We start from the raw sequence: 20,420 nt of genomic DNA, 5'->3' as shown, positions 1-20,420 counted from the left end.
CTCAGTCTCTCCCCCCCCCCCCCCCCCGCCCTCTTATCCTGGTCTTAATTGGAGTGGCTGGCTCCAAATTTAGCCCCATGCTTTGATTTGATGGCCAAACTGATTGACATGAAGAAAAAGATTGCTTGAAATCAGACATTTGCCAAGTGATTGCACAGCAAGATAATTACAAATGCGAAAATGCCCTTAAACAAAGACAATGGACTATCTGATTCCTTAACATATTGTGTATGTGAATGGAATCATTCTATAGAACATTATTGATCACTTAAATTATACAATTATGAGAGTGCAGAGTGCTTAAAGCACAATCCCATGTGCTTTAAACTGGACATATATTAGCCCAAAATATTTCCTCTTACAATTAATTAAAACAAAAAAATATATACAAACGTTTTGACTCTCTCAATTGACAAGCACTACAGTAAGATTGAAAAAAATAAAAAAAATAAAAAAATCATATTTACTTTATACAATGAGGTTATATTTTCATTATCCAATCCCAAACTGTATTGAAACAAAAATTTGGTGTAATTTCACAGAAGCTGAAGATACCATCCTTCCAGATACGACAAGTCCCACAGACATCTTCCAACCAACATGTGTAAGACATCTTACAACCAACATTGGAACTAAAATCACCTAGCAAAATAGCTCATAAAAATGTATTGGACTTGATGTGCACCTGACATCTGTAAAATGGATTATCCTTTGTCTTGAAAAATGATAGGATATGATTGACATTTAATCTTAAACGGTGGGTGAATTCAACATAGCGTTTCTATATCTTTACTCTTACCTTTATATAGCCCCATGAGACAGAGAGCAGGTAGTTGACTTCAGGCATTTTGACAAATCCACAAGAGACCAAAAAGAAAACCCAGTTGCAACGGCGGAGCGCTCGCGATGAAAAAGCACACGCAGGTTGGTGGTTCCAGTCAAACCCACTCGCTGTGGGTCGGTTCTGACGAGTCTAACCCAGTCGTAAAGAATCTGCGAATAACGCCTCACATTTCTACACAGTGGATGTCCAAAAGAAAACCGCTCGTATTCCGGGATGTGCCGCGTGAACAGTGTTCAGGGAGAAAAGTAGGGCTCCCTGCAGATCCAACCAGAACACATCGTGACCAAACCCACCACACCCGCCCCCCCACCCGCACCCCCCAAAAAATCATACACACTGGCACACTTCTTCAACACACACACACACACACACGCACACAAATCAGAACATGCACTGACACACGCGCTGCACTCCCATACAGAGACACGCTGCTGAGGAGGTGAATAATTGATGGAGGTGTGGACGCCAAAGCAACGGGACGGCAAGATTCCTCTGTCAACAGCTTCCAAACAAGGCAGGCGTCCTGGCTGGCTGCCTCCCTTCCACGTCTGACATTAGCTTCCCATGTGAAGAGCATTGCCTGGTTTTTTCCCTTTTCTCTACACTACGTCGCACCACACTAGCAAATCAGGGCACAGAGTAGGGGGAGCGGTGAGATCATCGTGGATCCTGATTGGCCGGGAGCTGAAGAGCGTTGAGGTCATCTTCTGTCTGATCAAGGGGTAGTGGGTATCGTGGAAACTTAGCACGACTCCTCTGGGCTCCTCGGGATCTGGTGTGTGCATAGTACAAAGATTTTTTTAACCAATATTACACAAGAGGAGGTGAGATGTATCGGACTCAAGGCACTATCCCAGTCGAGGTCATTGTGTTGTTCTGAATATCAGCACGACTGGGCCTGCGGCCTCGTAACTACAACTGAATCACAGCCCTGCTGATATCCAGTAGAACAGCGCGACCTCGACTGTGATATTGCTTTTATACCCCAGTTCTACAAGCGCCATTTATTAGTTAACTGCAATAAGCGGTCAAAGATTATGATTGGTTTGTTTAATCATTTATTTGGCTCAGCTAACAACAAATAGTTCCGCAACTGGACTGGGACCGGCCTGTTGCCAAGCAACATAAACATTTTCCTGCCCACTAGCTTGCTACTTTGTGTAGGTCTGCACGTTACCGCAGGACAGACACTTTGTATCGTGTACATTGATCTATGTTTCAATTATTGTGCAATGTGTATCGTTAATGTAATAAACGGTCATTATAAAGACCTCTACAGCGGAGTGATACATGTATAATTCAAAGTCCCAGTGCCGTTATACTCTATTATCAGCACTCATGGAATGCCTTTTTGTCCAATGAAATGACCTGGTCGGAACAAACTGTTCATGCTTACGTGTGCCTTCTGAACATGCTTACGCGTGCGCATGTGTGTGTCTGTGGGCACCAACTGACCTACAGCGGGTGAAAGACGCTCAGAGCAGGTGACCTCACTCCATTGCAAAGCAGCATTCCCACATAATGCTCGATTTTTCCCATCATCCCATGGGTGAGTCACGTTTGACATCACCGGGGCGAGCATGAGCGATGTGCCAAACAATTAAAACACGCTAAGCAGCGTGTCAAATCACAGACGCTACCAGCAGAGATGTTTGATGACGATAACCAGTGCACGCCAAGGGCAGGGCACTGTGTGTGTTGGTCTCTTGTGGGTCCCTCTGTGTACGGCGAGGTGTATTGAATGGGGTCTCAAGCTGTCTCTGCTTACTTTACACCTTACCTCTACAGAGGACGCTGCCGCTGGAGGCAATTTGCAGCTAGACGGGAGCAGTGGCTGAAGCAGATGTGACCGCACGCACACACGCACGCAGGCACGCACACAAACACACACAATGCTCGACTACACACACACACACGCGCAAACACACACACACACACACACACACACACATACACACTTTCAGAATATCTCCAACACCACACACACGAGTGCAGGCCCACACACGCACACACACCGTCACACGCACCGACACACGCAACCCGTACAGACACAGAGGAGCCATCGATAAATCATGAGAGGTGCAAACACATCATTTGGCACGGATCAGAAAGAGTCACACTAGGAATAGCTGTGACTTCTATGTTGTTGTTTTTGGTGCGAGGCGTATCCAAAAATATCCATTCCCTGCTGCATATAGCGCTCTCCATGCATTCTGTTCCCGTTGCTTCTTCTCACTTGCCCACATGTATTGTTGGTGGCAGATGCCTACTTGCTCGGGTGGTTTACATCACTGACACTGTGGTTTTGTTCTGCTGCCCAGCCATTGTCGTAAAGGTACAGAGGGAGCGACCGCAGCATTTAAATAAAAAAAACTCCTGCGTTTCTGATGGAGCTCAAACTCCATGTGAGTGATGTCACCTTTTGCTGTAGCCTGTACTATATGAGGTAAGACTGTCTGCCATTTTTTTTACTTTGGGCCTCAGCAGGTACTCTGTACGCTTTGACGGCGCACACTAACAATGACACATTAGTGTAGAGTTGAAGCGACGCAAGACCTGCCAAGACCATGACACCTAACCAAAGGGCCATAACACAGAAATTACCATACTACTACTACTACCACCTATAATAATGTAATTTATAAAGTTAGAATAAGAACCGTAAAGGTATAAAAGATAATTGGATTGATATTGCTGTTGTCTCTGTGTTTTGGGGTAAATTCTGGGGACTGACTTAATAATTCATAATGAATAAAGGGTGAATTGAGCTCAACAGGAGGCCTGTGGACACAGCTGCAAGAGGAGGCCTAGCTATGGCGGTACGTAACAATATTGTGTTTTCGAGTGTGCCATTGTATGCACACGTACACATATGCGCATGTGCGCATGGCGTGTGTGTTGTTGGAGTGAGAAGGCAGGTTTTTTTTTTTCCTTCTTGCTAGGCCCGTGTTTGTTGCCATGACAACCGGAGACAGCCGCGCTCTGTGAGCAACGGTGAGACACCGCATATTTACACCCTTGCGTTCTCGAGACCTTTTTCTTCCCAAAAAAAAAAAAACAACCCCGGTCAAAATACAAAATGAAATATGAAATGTGACGCGGGCGTCTTTGAGATGAGCTTGTGTGCGTGCTGCGCGTGTTCCTTTGTCCTGGCTTGTCTTACCCACAGTGTATCATCTTCTCCCCCCCCCCCCCACCACCCCCCATCCGCCCCTCCCCCTATTGTGACATCACGGTGTGTGACATCACCAGAGCCCAGAGCTGATCGGCATGCAGAGCACCATGGCAGGCAGGGCCCCACCAACCACCCACCACCACCACCACCACCACCACCACCTCCTCCTCTCAGTAAAAAGGGGACTGGGCATGCTCACTGCATAGCTCTGTGCCTGCATGACGATGCTTCTGCTCTCCCTTACACACAAAGAGAAAACAACACATGCACCTTGATGCGTGCCCCCATGGCTAACTGTAGAAACAGTACACGTTACAACAGCCAGACACCACACCTCATGACCGGGACACGTTCACATGCCACCAGGTCCAGCATTGTGTCTTAGCATTGTATGGTAGCAAGCAGGGAGGGGAATAAACCTTTGCAAGCAAGGGGAGAACCTAGAGCCTACAGGGATGTTTTGGATTGTAAAGAAATAACATGAACACTAGGAGGGCTGGTTATATAGAATCGAATCGATCCTCTGTCATTTAATTCAGTGTTTGATTGTTAGCAGTGTGGCTTAATGTAATCAATACATATGTATCAACCTATGGATATTCCTGGGATTTTGTACACTGTCTATATTTTCACTACTAGCTAAATACATTAATACAATTAAAGATTGAAAGAGTCATTTCAACAGATTTATTTTTAGCATAAGAAGTCTTCATAACAGCTTTTAACTTCATCCCTCTAGCAAAAAAGATTATCAGGGGACTTATTCCGAAAATGTAATGACTAGAATTTCTCAGAAATGAAAATGGAGGTGCAAGCTCAGTGCTGGTTCCTCCACCATCACCACAACAAGTGCGCCAAATTGCATTCTGGGAAGCAGCAAAGAAAATTACACAACACTGAGACGACTGAGGAGGAGAAACATTTCATTAAGATCACAAAGTGGATGAACACACCGTTGCTTCATTTACCTTGTTATATTCTAAACGCAAACCCAAACATTGTTCACTCAAAGGCAAAGTAATGTTGTATGAGGCGTACTGAACTAACATGATTTTGACCTACTTTAGGGAAATAGCACTGGGTCTAAGTTAGTGTTATCCAACTCTGTGATCACTGGGGAGGTGTGTATGCAGATGAGTGAAAGAGGGGTTATGAGGTGGTGTGGTGAATGATCATTCCCAACTATGTCTACTTCCCTTTTCGCAGTGTGGTAGGGGGGGTAACACAGCGCTCTGGATCCTGACGGATTACAACAGGTGTGCAGGAGACGGTTCTTCTCACCTTGTTGGAGGCCATCTCGCTGACCGAGTGCCGGGTCTGCAGGGTCTCTAGCTGGTCCAGACACCAGTCCAGCTCCTCCAGGGTCTCGGTGGCCAGCTTCTGGTAGGCCTCCTCTGCAGGACCGAGACAGGAGGGCAGGGGATCAGTAATCAGGGCCCTCTTCGGAGGGCTAGCGGACTCTCCGGGCCTCCCCGGGTCTCCCACCCCACAGACAGCTAAGCTGGGATACCCCGAGTGAACACATGGGAGACTCTTCATGCTGGAGAGCCTGGGCCAGGAGTTGTTAACGCTAGCCCCGTGGTCTAGGGTGGGCTCCTCCAAGGCAAGGCCTGTCCCTGGAAAAAATGTAGTCTCCAAAGGGGCAGGATTTCTCCTTCCACTGCTCCCCAAAAAACAAAGTACCACAAGAACAGTCTCAATTTTAAATTCCGTTGCAGGACAGTTTATTAGGAAACTCTCAACCGAATCTCATCGTGTCCGAAAGGCCGTAGCGCAGTGGGTTAGCAAGGTGAGGAGAAGCTCAGCAGAGCCTCCGAGGTAAAAGAAGTACACAAAAACAAAAATAATAATAAGAAGATAGCAGCGAGACGGGGGAAATCCACCTAGGCAGACCAAACTCATGATCTCCCATGCACAACAGACCCCGTTTAAACAGCGTCTAGAGGTCCGGCTTTCTCAAGTTGAGTCTGCAGTCGGCGAGAGGAGAGTTAATCCATTCATGAAGCAGGATGAAGAGCAATCTGCTTAGCAGGCCCATGTCTGCTGTAGAAAGGGATGGATGTCTGAAGGAGAACACGAACGCGCGCACCAGAGAGCGAGAGGGAAAGAGAGAGCGAGAGAGAGAGAGAGAGAAAGAGAGAGAGAGAGAGAGAGAGAGAGAGAGAGAGAGAGAGAGAGAGAGAGAGAGGCGTCCAGGAAGAAGCTCAGCGCCGATCAGAGTTCACATCCCAGTGATGTCCACAACCGTAAAAAGACAAGATCGGACATAGCACGCCGACAAGCTCACCAGAAGGGCTGTGCAAACACACCGTACCCACAGAGACACAAACGGACAGGCGCCCACAGACACGCACACGCTCACACACATCCATCAGGAGGAGAGCTAACCATAACAAAACTACATTGTATGTGTCCTTAGCCGGTCTGCCAATGAAAAATGTCCATGCTATCCAGAAAGGAAAGGTTTAAAATCCATCGCTTGTGTGTGTGTTGTGTGTTGTGTGTGTGTGTGTTTGTGTGCCGGAGCGTGTGGTCCAATAGATGCTGTGTGTATAGGGGGAGGGCTGCTGTTGCATCGGCGTCCCTGGTAGCCAAACGTGCGGCTCTCCCTGAGCTGTTTCTAAAGCCAGAGAGGACTGCACTGTGGATGGGGAAGGGCCGGTGGTAAAACATGGGCCAGAGTTGATAGAGGAATGGAGCTGGAATAGGGAGTTCCCTGTCTTGTATATGCCTTAATGAGTTGAAATCTGGATTCATATTATTTGTTTTACAATACACATTTAAGGGAAATATAAACTAGAGTTGGGGGGATACGAAATTAACGTAAAAAATGCACAGGGATGTAAGGAACTGTGTTTCTCTTTGAGGGTTTGCAAGCGTGAAACTGACTCAAACACTACATCACATACTTATGTTATCAGCGATTGCATCCAACACAATCTTTCATTTTTTTCAGCTTTCACAAATAGAAAATGTCACCTTGTCAGAAGCCAATTAATATTGATGCCTGCACTTATTTAGAAGAGCCAGCGCTGCCCATGCCATTTGATATGGGAACGGGAGCACCTTGAAATGCAGTTCCACATGCACAGACAAGAGCTCCACGTGAACATACAAGCAGGGGGAAACGTCATCCATCTCCTATTGTGCCTAGGGTTTAGATGGTCATCATGTGGGAGATTTTGCTTGTATAATCATACATTCTTTGTTTTACAAATATCACTATTAATAAATGTGGGCTTTTATGTTGAAAGAAATAAAATGCACAACTGTACTACTGCACTAAACCAAATACCGGCTCAGCCAAGCTTATAATGCTAAGGGATGCATTGTAATTATGTGAGTTGGGTGATTGTTGTCTTTTGCATCGAAATGTTCTGGGTCTCCATGCCACAAAATCCCCAAAAAGCAGCCTCTTCCTCCTATGTCCTGCTATGACACACCTCCTTCCTCTCCCTCTCTTATTTCCTCCCTTTTTCTAAATATCCCTTTACCCCCTGTGTGTGTGTGTGTGTGTGTGTGTCTCTCTCTTTCTCTCTCTCACCCCCCCCCCCCCCCCCCCCCCTCCCCCCTCCCCCAATCCCTCCCTGCTCTCTCCCTGTGTCTCTCTCCCCCTGATGTGGTGTCAGTGGCTGGGGTGCTACTCTCTCTGACAGCGACTGCACTGACGTCAATGACATTCTTCTCATGCTTAGTGCGACATCAGACACCGGCGCTCCGAGAGGCCACTCTGCCGCACAGATGCAAGGCTGCAGGCAAACTCTGTACCGGAACCGCTCCACGGCGGTGGAGCGGAGGGGGCTGATGGGGGACACACACAGGCAGAGAGAGAGAGAGAGAGGAAAAGGAGGAGCGAGAGAACAGGAAGGAGCGGAGAAGAGGGGAGAGAGGGCGAGACGTCGGGGAGGGGTGAGAGTAGGGGGAGAGGAGACGGAGGGAGGAAGAAGGGGTAATAATATAAACGGGTGCGTTGCAAGGTATTACCGGGAAATGCAGGGAATGAGCCAATTGCATGCATTACGGTATGCCTTACGGTTACTAGGTCATATACTGTATGGTGTTGTGAGAGTATACTACCACATGTTAATTTCTCAATCAAAAGTCGAATAATAACGCAAACAATTGTTATTACATTATTATTGTTAGGTATGGGTAATTATTGAAAATAATGACTTAATACTCTTTTTGAAAATCTTTATCTAACTCCAACTATGGCAAAATAATAGTTAGCTTTATTCCAAATGATTATTTCAGACATTTTGTCAGGCAGGAGCCGCACGAGTGGCTAATTAAGAGAGCGTGTCTCATTAACTTGACACATCCCTTCCTCTGCAATAGGTCAAGGGTCAGTGGCTCTTGCTATTTTTAGACCGCTCTAAAGTAAATTCCATTATCTGATCAATATTCCTATGACCAGTAAATACACTGACAAGCCAGATGGGGGGAGGAGGAGGAGGAGGAAGAGGAGGAGATGGAGGAGGTGGAAGAGGAGGAGGAGCCAACAGGGGAAGACTGAATAGAAGTAGGGAAGTGTAGCAGTTTAAACGTGAGGCCTACTATACTGCCTCTATATGAAGGGAATAGTAGTCTGATTGTATAGTAGGCTCTAATTCCCTTTGGCCATTTTACATTGAAGTGTGTCTCATTGGAGAGGGACACAGTGGCCAGTGGTCTCTCTCTCTAAATCAGGACTGGACAATACATTCAACCCAGGGTCCACACCAAAACGCACTCCCCCCTTCCTCCCCCATTATATATTGGCTATGCAATGTGATCCCTAAACATTGCATGGTGTTGTCAATGCCCCCATATACCAGCAGGTGTCGTGCTGAAACGTATCTGAAGAGTGGACATTTGTGAGGCTTTTAGAGAGAGAATATAACATGTGTGTTCATGTATTTATTGTAGTGGGGGTGGCTTAGCATGAGTTGTGTGTGTGTGTGCGTGTGTGCGTGTGTTGTGTGTGTGGTGTGTGTGTGCGTGCGTTGAAGGAATGTATCCTAAAACTGTGGAGGCTCTAGGTATGTTTGACTTTCCGCTCACAATTAACAATCTAAACTATAGTTGAAGGTAAGTCTATTCAGGTCACAACACCCCCCCCCTCCCCCCATCAAAGACAAAAGAGGTGGGAAACATTTCATCGAGACGGTACCATCACTGGCTGTGACTATAAATGGCAGCTTTCTGCTTTCAAGAGCTTACAAGGGTTGACAAATGAAAAGTGTGGTATGGAGGAGGTGAGTGTGTATGTCTGCACAGAACACGTGTACATGTCTCTATAATGATATGTTGCTGAATGAGTCTAGCTTTGGGAACTTGGGGGCGGACAAAACTACTAGTGTCTATACTCGACAGTACACACTCGAAAATAAAAATCTAAAACACACTAAAACGTAAGCAGAATTTCTCCAGCAAATCTCACCCCTTTCAAATGTGCAAGCTATTTTTGTATTCCATTCACGTTTCATATGATTCTTCATGTTCTCTAGCACCCCCAATAGGATGCAGGTGTCTGTCCATCAACAACAACTGTATCAGTATCTTTGTTTACAAACAGCACCGCAAACATGGCATCCATTCATTTTTTCTCTATCACACCAGAAAAAAAGGAACGTGATAAGCAAGCTAGTCTAAAATATATACATGAGCGCTCATTTCATGCTAAAACCCACAGACGGATGCACACACAATATGATAGACTCAAGCTAGACACATACCTGTAAAGGAGGTCTTTGTGAAAGGAGGTGGGTTACACATGGGTGATCGCCTGGAATGGAGGGAAAAGACAAAAACTCACTGATGTCCCCTGAAAATCATTTCTTTCAGCCTTTTAAATCCAAACGCTCTACATAGTTCTCACTCATTGTAAATATGCAGTATTCCCCAGGGTCTCTACTCTTTAGATATCGCTCTTCACAAAGTGCTGTCTGGGTGGAGGGGGGCTCCTTTATAGAACAGGCCCAGGTTGTTGTTGTAGTACCACCTTAATAACAACAGAGGGCGCACAAAGCTTGACAATGAAGGAACAGCAGTTACAGTAGAAGCTGCTACTGCATGTGAATGAAGGCTGAGGGGATGGGGGGGGGGTGCTGAATGCTGAAAACACATTAGCCAAATCTTCTTGTTTGCTATGTTCTGTTCAGACAGTACATGATAAGATGTACTCACATTTGATTATAACATGTGTACAGATGAGTATCTTGTAATGTAATGAGTAATGAATCCTTAAAGAAAATATAGCTTACTTATTTGACGCTCTGTCTTGCTGTATGTTGGTGAGGGCACCAAAGTTGTTTCGTACGGTTCTTAAACTGGCCAGAACCTTAAGGGGGGAAAGGCAGATGTTAGACAAGGAGACATATCTTTTTTCTATTTTCAAAAGTCCACACATGAAAAGTACATTTGTAGAGAGTGACATCAAAACAGAGCCATGAGAAAGTAGCAAGAAATGCTCACCTGTGCAAACGGCGTTACAATCATATCGTCCCCATGACTGAAAAATACAGAGACAGAGAGAGAGAGACACAGACAGACAGAGAGAGACACACAGACAGACAGACAGACAGACAGAGAGAGAGAGACACAGACAGACAGACAGACAGACAGACAGACAGACAGACAGACAGACAGACAGAGAGAGGGAGAGAGAGAGAGACACAGACAGACAGACAGACAGACAGACAGACAGACAGACAGACAGACAGACAGAGAGAGAGAGAGAGAGAGAGTCATACAAAGTTAGAGCAGCATTGTTAGTTAGTGGTAGGTATAGCTATGAATGATATCCTATACTAATACAAGAGTCACAATGCAGATGCACCTATAGACACAGCTACCAGCTGAGCCCCTCTACTGGCTGACAAGTTGAATAATTATGACAAGGTTTGCAAAAGGCATAGCCGTAGGTTTGAATGAACTCCCACAGGTGTTTTTCAGTTTTTTAAATCCCATGCCCAAGTCAATATGTACCGTTGTTTATATTCATACAGTCAGATGAATGTTCGATGTCATCGCTCTGGGTTCTTATGGACCGAACGGGAGGAAAACTGTCGACTGGTGACACACATCATCACACCACAGTGCGGTTTATTTTCTTTCCGCTCGTAATTCTCAGTCTCTCTCGGCGTATGTCTTTACCTCGAGAGAAAACTAAAGACGTTGTTTACCGGGTGTCTCCTCTGCTGTTTGTCTGGGGTGACAGTTGTCTTGACGACCAGCGTAGCCACATGGTGTCACACTCTGTTAGCCTATGCTAAGATAAGGAGCATGTCCCCAACACCACACACACTGTCCTCCTTATGGGAAGGTTGTTTTTGGAAAAAGGACCAGATTTAGAGGTTGGTTCCACTATTTATGTTGTGTTATGGAAGAATAACAAAGCCTACTGTGCTTTTAATGTTGCGGAAAATGTCAATATTTTCATGCGTTATCGTTACATGAACAAATAGGAGTAGGTTTAATTTACCAACGGCGTCTGTTTAGATTACATATTTCCTGTCTGTAATATCAGTCTAATGTCACGTTGGACTCAATGAACTGGAAACAATTAGTGTGTCAAGAGAAAGATAAAAAAACATATTGCCCTAGGGTAGGGTAAAGCTTCCAGCATGACACAATATAGGCTCCACCTAATACCTTGTGTTGATCATTTAACAATAGTTGTGGTTTTAGTATTATATTTTTACTCAACATAATAAAGGGCGATGCTGAGACAATCATTAATCTGCTTGTTGTTATGGTGAAGCGGTTGTTTTTCACTTGTTTTTAAAAACTGAAAATGATAACAAATTTCAGTTGGTTAACCGTTACTAGTTTGGAATCAGGAAAAAAAATCGGCCTCGATTTTCAAATCACATCCTCTTCTAGAGATTGTACATCAACACTGATTGTGATCAGTGTTGAAAAGATTCAAGAGTTTACAAATTCTAATGTTGCCCGTCAAGAGGTATGGGAGAGCTTAGCAGTATACTGTATGTTTACAGAAAAAATACCACAGACCGGCACGAACTGGAGGAATCTGATTTGTATCGTTGTGGAGCCCTAAATGTATAGGATGAGGCTTGGCCTTCCCACCACCGAGATGACCCGTGGAGTGACCTCATGGTCTCCACCATCTTCTGTTTCCTTTATTTGTCTCTCCTGCAAATTGGCTGTTCTGTGTTCAGTCAATATTTTTTATTTCCTGTAGCAGTGGTTGTAACTCGATAGCCATGGCCATATGGGAATGGATGAATACAGCATCAGAGATCTGACGTTCTTTTCTCTACGCTGGAGCGTGCAGATTTGTGTGTGAGAGCCACGTTCTCAACGTGGGTGGTGGCAGTGCTGCTGTACATATGGAATCAATGTGGAAGCAAATGAGGTTAACTTTGTGGTAAAAAAAAAAAAGGGAAGATCTATCTCATTGTCCCAATGGTCCCGTCGACGGAGCAGACTTAAATATGCTTGAGAATGACCTTGTCGTGTCGTGCTAGGGCTGTGCTATGAATAGTTGTCTCAATGGGACATCTCAGAATCTGCTGTCACCCAGACAGCTAACCAGGCCGCTGGTGCTACTGGCTCTGGGGACCGGGCTAATATAGATGATATTAAGGTGTCAGTGTGTCATCCACAGGCCACTTGTGGCGGGCCTGAAACAAACACTCCCCTTAAGCCACTAAGATAGACACAGAGGAAGGGATTGGGCGTTCACAGAGTGAGATGAGGGTGATATTTTTAGTATAGAGTACACAAAGTTAAATAGCAACGGGTGTCGAACCACAAGGGGGGGTTGTCACCTTCAACATTACCGACAAACAGAGATAGACGCATGTTCAAATCAGAATGTTTTCCAAACAACGTTTGACCGCGTGCACGCGGTGGGAGCAAAAGGTCATGGGACCGCCGTCCATCAGCGGACAGAGAGAGCTCTCCATGGACTCACATGTCACTGGCGATGGAGGAGTTCCTGGACATGGACTTGGGCGAGAGGTCGTAGTCGCTGTCGGAGCGGTAGAGGAAGGACTCTCTCCGCTGGCTGTGCACAAAGTTTGCCTGGAGGATGAGGCCGGAGCCCGGGCTGGCCATGGGGTCCAGGGGGCTGCGGCCCGACGAGGTGCCATTGTCCACGTCGAAACTGTTTCGGGGGAAAAGCACAGAAATACAACGTCAGTGAACGCGTTCTACGCTTTGAAAGACCCGAGGTGGTCCAAATGCTTTCGATCGACAATTAAAAACAAACTTCAAAACAATAAAAACAAACCAGAGCCAACACGCTGACCCATCGTAGTATTATGAGCTTCGGCGTAACGATGATAATGCAGAACCCCCCCCGCATCTCTACGGGCCGCTTGCTCTATCCGCACGTCGCTGCTCTGCGTCACAGGCGTGCCGAGAGCGTGCCACAGTGCGTCCCCGCCGGGAAGCGCGCGGCTCGGATTACGCCCGTCGCTCGCGTGGAAGGAAAGCCGTTGGCGACGACAGCGAGGCTACATCCTACCGTGACGTCAGAAGCGGGCTGCTAAGTGTCTCCCAGGTGAGCGTCGACCCAGGTGACAAGCAATGCGCGGCCTTATCGCTACGGTAACCAGACAAGCCCATAATCCTGGCCTTGGAGCTGAGGTCAGGGCGAGGAGGAGGAGGAGGAGGAGGAGGAGGAGGAGGAGGGTGGGGTGAGTGAGAGAGAGGGTGGGGGTATTCCCTCCTGTGCCTTCCCCATGACACAGAAGGGTGTCATCATCCCTACACTGAGAGGCGGCCATAGTGTTAATCCCCATTATATATAAGCTTGGAGCGATCATAGCATAGTGCAATGCTCACGTCAGCGTTATCCTAACTTGCGATTGCCTGTGCATGTACACGGGATGTGCTGAGTAAAGACTGGAGGAAGTGAGGTGAATGCTTTGCCAGCGACTTCTCGGTCAGGGTTGGTCTACCGGACTGCGGAGGCTGTTGGGTTCGGATTATTAAAGCACTCAACATTGTGCTATATCAGATATATGTTACAAACATACAAATACAAACATGGTACCATTCCAAGTGCAACGACTCCATTCATACAATGGGCTGCCTCATGACACATATTTGATGCCAAAATACAGAATTTCAGTCGTGCTTGCTCGCCTTGTAGGTAATGTTAATGTACAGTATGTATGCCACAACAAATAATGTAGGATATACACACACACACAACCCAATCGCACAAAGAGGAAACAGAACAAAGGCTCGGTGATAAGGGAATGAAGGAAGAGAATTAAGGGAAAACAATACAAATCATGATATTGGAAAAAATAAATACACTTTTGGCCCTGAATTAGACATTTTAAGTTGGGTTCTGTACTCCTTCAGTGGAGATGGGGATAGTGAAGGTGACGGGAGCAGAGAAACAACCACCAGGGAGCATCAGAGCTCTCCAAGAGCCTTCATCAACATAATACAGCTCAGTTTCACTGAGCTGGCCACCCCTGGCGATCCACCTCCACTTGTAAACACCACGTCGATATGAGGCTTAAACTGTAAATACAAAACTTCCATATTGTTTACGCAAAACCATTCGTTCCATCATGGAGTATCATTGTTTAGAAGTGCCCCATAAATCCACCCTGATCAAATGCAGGAATAATATAGACAAACACATGCTCTCAGAGTGTTTTCATTCCATGTCACGACAGGAAGGGAGTTTATCCAACTTTTGATCTTGCTGTTTGGATTATGGGTAACTACAGGACATCAAGTGCACGTCATATCTCAAGGAAAAGTACACACTTGGCTTTGGCTTGAGTTTTGTCTGAGTAAGGTCCCTCTCTCTCTCTGTCTCTCATTACTGTATGGTGAGTAATACTTTAAGAGGGAGAAGTGATTATCCTAGCATATTACACCCCCCCCCCCAACCCCCGCAAACATCTATTATGTATGACTTCCCTTTCTCTTCCTCAAAAAGTCGCTGACCCCACCCCCACAAACAAGCTCTTTGGGCCAAAAAGGTGAATATATCAATAACTGGTCTTTGGTGACTGCTGCACTGCACCGTGGCCAGTGCCAGGTTCTTGTAAGAGGAAAATATATATTTTTATATTATATATACATATATGATCATTTAATTATCACACCCTGCTTGTGTAACCTGTACAGTGTAAAAGGGATTAGTTCTGATATTTCAGCAGGAGGTTCTAGTGTGTCAGTAAAAAGAGGTTGAACAACAAGTCGCTTTTTCAAATAATCATTCCATCACCAATACCCAACACACACAAATACACACACAACTACTCAACTTACAAATTCTCAGCTTATACTCTACTGTTGTTTTTTCCTATTATCATCAAATGCTTAAACACACAAACACGTGTGCATGTGTACACACACACAAGCTTGTACACACACAGACACACACCTCAATATGTAGAAAATGCTTGTGTGAAGACTTTTTAGAGCTACTCCACTATGCTACTAATAATAACCTACCGAAGAGTTATTTTTTATGTTTTTAAAAGTGTGACTTTGAGCACCTGGAAAAGTGCAGCACAAAAACAATGATTCATGATTAGGGTTGTGGTTATTTTTCAGTCCCAGCTGTTGTGTTTTCATTACTATATGACCCATTATTATATGGACTACTGGCCTCAACTACTATTCACAACTCCACACAGCATCTCACAGCACCCATCGCCTCCTGAATGATCCATCTATTAGCCCTGTTTAGTCCGGGTTGCGAAACCCATGCATGACATAACATAAACATGCTTGCCATAAATACATACATGCGTATGTGCCATACGTCACGCGTCACGCGTGTGCTTTTGTTCTACATCGTCTGCATTGCAACACGCCCCCACACAGCGCACAAAAACACATACGTGCACAAAGCAGAGGGACATGAGCAGGTGAACCCTTGACATATGTCCAACAGCTGAGTCATAATCCCAAACTTTTGTACGTCAGAGCCCCTTACCCAGCCCCCCCACCTCCTTTAAGCCCCTTGTCTCTTGCAACACGCATAGTTAGGCAGGCAGCAGCCCACATTCATTGGTTATGCATGAGCGGCCAGGACATAGACTTTGGGAATGAGGCATTACTTGAAAACCAGCAAGGGGTGGCAAACGACTAATGTGTGACATCAAAGTGGGAATGTGGGGCTCATTCTCCCCACTCGGACCTCTGAGCTGGCCGACTTTGTAAAATTAGCGAGGACAAACCAAAAGAATGAGCATAAAGGTCAGCGGTGATGGTGGACATGGCGTGAGACTTAAAGGCACAGTGTGTAAAATGGAGTGGCATCTTCCACAATGTTTTAATTGAATTCCACCATGTTTTGATTCATGTAAAAGCCAATGAAAATAAGACTTGTGTTTTCATTACACTAGAATGAGTCCTTTATATCTACTTGGGTAGCGGGTGGTATTCCTAAACTATGACCTATAGTTTTACAGACAAAATAACTAAATACAATATATAAAGCAGTCGTAGATGATGGCATCATTTTGTAAGTACCTACTGGCACTTTGCAAGCCAGTTCAGGTAGCTTCTCTTAAGTCGTTGGAGAGGGAGGGGAGAGGGGAGGTAGGGGGTATTCAACCTCACTTCTAGATGCCCCTAAATCCTACACACTGCAGCTTTAAAACAATGGGATATTAGAAACGTGACGATGAGCAGAGTTGGGTGGGACAGAGCTGGCAAAATATGTTAGGGAGGAGAGGACGATGTTGGGAAAAGTGAAATCTATAAAAGGGAATGATCTGGGCCCAAGGATGTGGAGGGAAAACATTTAGTCAGACTGATGTTGCACAGCAGACAGGAAGCTTAAGAAACGGCAATCATCATCTGGTGAACATCAGCACTCACATCTGGAGAACTTATCTGAAAAAAGACTCTTGTGAACCACCGGCCGTTCTCAAACCAGACTTGAAATCTTGAAGCAGCCTTCCTTCCCAGCTCTAGCTACTGTTCAGAGCCCTTGAATGTATATAAAAGTATATAAGTAACATTATTTGTCATAATTCTTGCATTACCCAAAATGATCACTATTCAAATTATATATTTTAATTTGTTTGAAAATAAATCTCAATCGACGCCAAGGATGAACTGGGTATCATCATGTACTCACTTAACATCCCATCAATCAATCACTTTTAGAGAACTGCAGCTCCGAAGCTATTCCTTCACATCTCCTCCATTAAAATGACCCTCCTTACCACTTTCATATTCTGAAAATACCCTGACAGATACTACAACTAAAATTGGACTGTTATCCATAACCAACACATCCTGTAATTAGCAGGACAATTGTTGGAATTGGGCCTCCTGGAGTGCAGTGTAAACACACTGTATCTGGCCAAAAGCCAACACACAACAGCAGGTAGTTTGAAATAGAGTGACAGACGACTTGTGCCAACAATAACATTGACTGTAGGACATTGATGGGTACAGTTTGGCCAACCTCTGTCTCTCTGCATCATTCTCTTACTGCAGGTAGACCTGCGAAGGCACCCATAAGTTACACACAGACACAGACTCCCAGTGCACACAACCGTAAAACAATAAAGAAAATTATACTATTAGTTGTAGAAAAGCACAGGGGTTGAAATGAAGAACACGTGCCACACTGAGATGAGACCTTTTTAGTGTTAATTATTACAGGCATTAGCCATGTTAGCCTTCCACAACCACATAATGTCAAATGGTGATTTACACAAGTTCTAAACTGGGACCAACAGCTGTGATAGCGATATGTCTATGGTGGAAACTTGAGGGATGGACATATTTTGAAGGTGAAGACAGGGTGTGTGAGAGATAAGGCCATACAACCATAGGTCTTGATTCCGGGGACAGTCCCTGTTGCAGTCCCCCTGGGTTAAAGAAGAGACTGAGAAGAGGATCCTGAGTTCATTTTGAAAAGCTGAGTGAGTATGGATGGGGTCAAGGGAAAGTGCCAGGGAAGATCAGTGTGTGAGTCAGTGTGTGTGAGTAGGGCTTTATTAATTTATAAGTGATCAATGGGGTGTGCGTGTGTACGCATGGTAGTATGCATTTGTTCAAACACATTCAATCTCTGTCTATGAGGCCTCAGGACACGTGAGACAATATGGAAACAAGCAAATGTCAAAAAAAGAATTGAACTTGATCTATGAACTACTTCAATAAACACCCGCTGATAATGCTATACATAGCATCTCTTGAGTTGGGAGTACTTCAAAGAAAGCCGCATCTAGAGACTTTGTCATCCTGGTTATTAGGATATATTAGAGTTTATGGATAATATCTCAGAGACACTCCTACCACACTGTCCGGGCACCATGGCACCACTCACAAAAAGGGGGGCGGGGCCAGAGGCTTCCTGCTAGACCTCAGTAAGTGTGGGGATGGAAGATACTAAACAGCCCCCGATAACCAGGAACTGTTCCCCTCATATCTGACACACACACACACACACACACACACCAAGGCTATTATTAATAGTACAGGCTCTCTACCTCTTGCTACTGTTGCACTGCATCTGTGAGTTCTCTCACTATGAGCTGAGTGAGTGTCTGGTTACTGAGTGTCTTCTTGTTGTGCCACCACAGCGCCACAACTCATGCAGACTATAGAAAAGTCACCCATGCATACACAAGACACACGCACACATACGCAACGAGTGAAGCGTGGGGGGGGGGGGGGGGGGTGGGAAAGTATTTGAACGCAAATCCGTCTTGTTTCGACGTGCGCTGCACCCAACAGTTCTGTTTATCTCGGGAATTCGTCTCTGATTGCCGATGGCTTACTGAACGGGTCAAACCGTGTTTCAAAACCGCCCATAACCTGGCTGTAACCTTTTGGTGTGTGTGTGTGCATACTAATCTTTATGACGTGGCCAACTACGTCAAACAAAGACGCGCTCGATGTGGTCGGCTTGGCCTTGGTTCAACACCCAACACGCTTGGCCTCCCTGTGCCCCCCGCACTACCCCATGACTCCCCCTGCTTAGTCACCAACGTGTGGTGACTATACAGGACTACACAAACAACCCCCCCGTCCCCCCAGGCTTATGAAGGTAGCCAGCAGAGAGGATCCTCAGGTGTGTGTGTGTGTGTGTGTGTGTGTGTGTGTGTGCGTGTGTAAGCAGTATCCTCACGTGTGTGTGTGTGTGTGTGTGTGTGTGTGTGTGTGTGTGTGTGTGTGTGTGCGTGTGTAAGCAGGATCCTCAGGTGTGTGTGTGTGTGTGTGTGTGTGTGTGTGTGTGTAAGCAGGAGACACGCTGCATGTTTACTTGGCTGGGCGGAGGAAGGTTGAATTCTTCCAGGCCCGTGGCCTAGGTCCCCACCCCTTAACACCCGACATGCAGGCATGCAATCACATGCACAGAAACACACACACACACACACACACACACACACAGACATACAGACACACACACACACACACACACAGACATACAGACACACACACACACACACACACACCACACACACAGACACACACACAGACACACTGACAAACAGACACACACCCCTAAGAAAATGCACACACACACACACACACACACACACACACACACACACACACACACACACACACACACACACACACACACAGACAAACACACACCTAGTCAAACACACACAGTGTACACAATACAGGAATGCTGTCTCTGGTGTGTGTGCAGACGGACACATTAACCAACAGAGGACAGTGGTCAGTGCTCTTTAGTCTTCTCCAACACAAACCCCCGAGCGACGCCACAGCAGTGCCACTTTCGCCCAGATATTATCCACACAATCCGGCTCGCTGCAATAAGTGTGATGACTTCCGTAGGGTTTTAAAAGCATTAAACCACCATTAAGACAACCGTCTCCAGGGAGAAGCAAATTGCTTGTTAGCAAAATGAACGTGGAGGAATTGAAGGCAGCCATCCAAAGACAATAAAATCATGGCGATAGAATACTGAGGTAACACTGTGTCCTGAGACCGCAGCAATGAAGCCCACCCCTCTACTCAACACGCCACCTGTTCACAAAAGGTCCGGCAAATAAAATAAGCCAACATGAGAGTCTGCAGTGTCCGAGTCCACACCAAACCACCGTCTGCCACTTAGCTCTACAGTTCAGGGCCCGACCTACTTAATACTATACTCCTTGTTCTGCCCACAGCTTCCTCCTCTGTCAGACAGGCCGTAGAGGAGCGAGGGGAATGTGAGACCAACATGTTGAGAACTACCTTCAGGGCAGCTTTCAAACATATTATATTACGTTATATATTATACCTGGTTTGCATTGTCTAGGCTGTTATGCGTGTGCATGTACGTGCGTGTGTGTTTGTTTGTGTGTTTGAGAGAGAGAGAGAGAGAGAGAGAGAGAGAGAGAGAGAGAGAGAGAGAGAGAGAGAGAGAGAGGTTAGGGGAATGGGGGAGGGCTGTGTTGTGCAGCACAGCCTAAGAACCTGGCGAAAAAC

The 20,420-nt window shown here is 45.8% G+C and overlaps 1 protein-coding gene across 1 annotated transcript in view; it reads right to left on the bottom strand.

Annotated features, from left to right (window-relative positions):
* The window catches only part of pde4d (phosphodiesterase 4D, cAMP-specific), a gene marked incomplete at its 3' end in the record, with an annotated part of 44,520 nt that overhangs the window by 7,716 nt on the left and 16,384 nt on the right, over window positions 1-20,420 (bottom strand). The window contains exons 2-6 of the mRNA XM_084468192.1: window positions 12,943-13,134; window positions 10,476-10,512; window positions 10,265-10,341; window positions 9,737-9,786; window positions 5,301-5,413 (exon numbers count right to left, since the gene is read on the bottom strand). Coding sequence (XP_084324318.1) covers window positions 5,301-5,413; window positions 9,737-9,786; window positions 10,265-10,341; window positions 10,476-10,512; window positions 12,943-13,134 — 469 coding nt within the window. The remainder of the gene's footprint in view (window positions 1-5,300; window positions 5,414-9,736; window positions 9,787-10,264; window positions 10,342-10,475; window positions 10,513-12,942; window positions 13,135-20,420) is intronic.

This window comes from Micromesistius poutassou (assembly GCF_964030765.1).
Source record: "Micromesistius poutassou genome assembly, chromosome: 5".
NCBI classification, from domain to species: domain Eukaryota; kingdom Metazoa; phylum Chordata; class Actinopteri; order Gadiformes; family Gadidae; genus Micromesistius; species Micromesistius poutassou.
The sequence above is the reverse complement of the archived record's forward strand: the minus strand, read 5'-3'. Positions and strand labels throughout refer to the sequence as shown.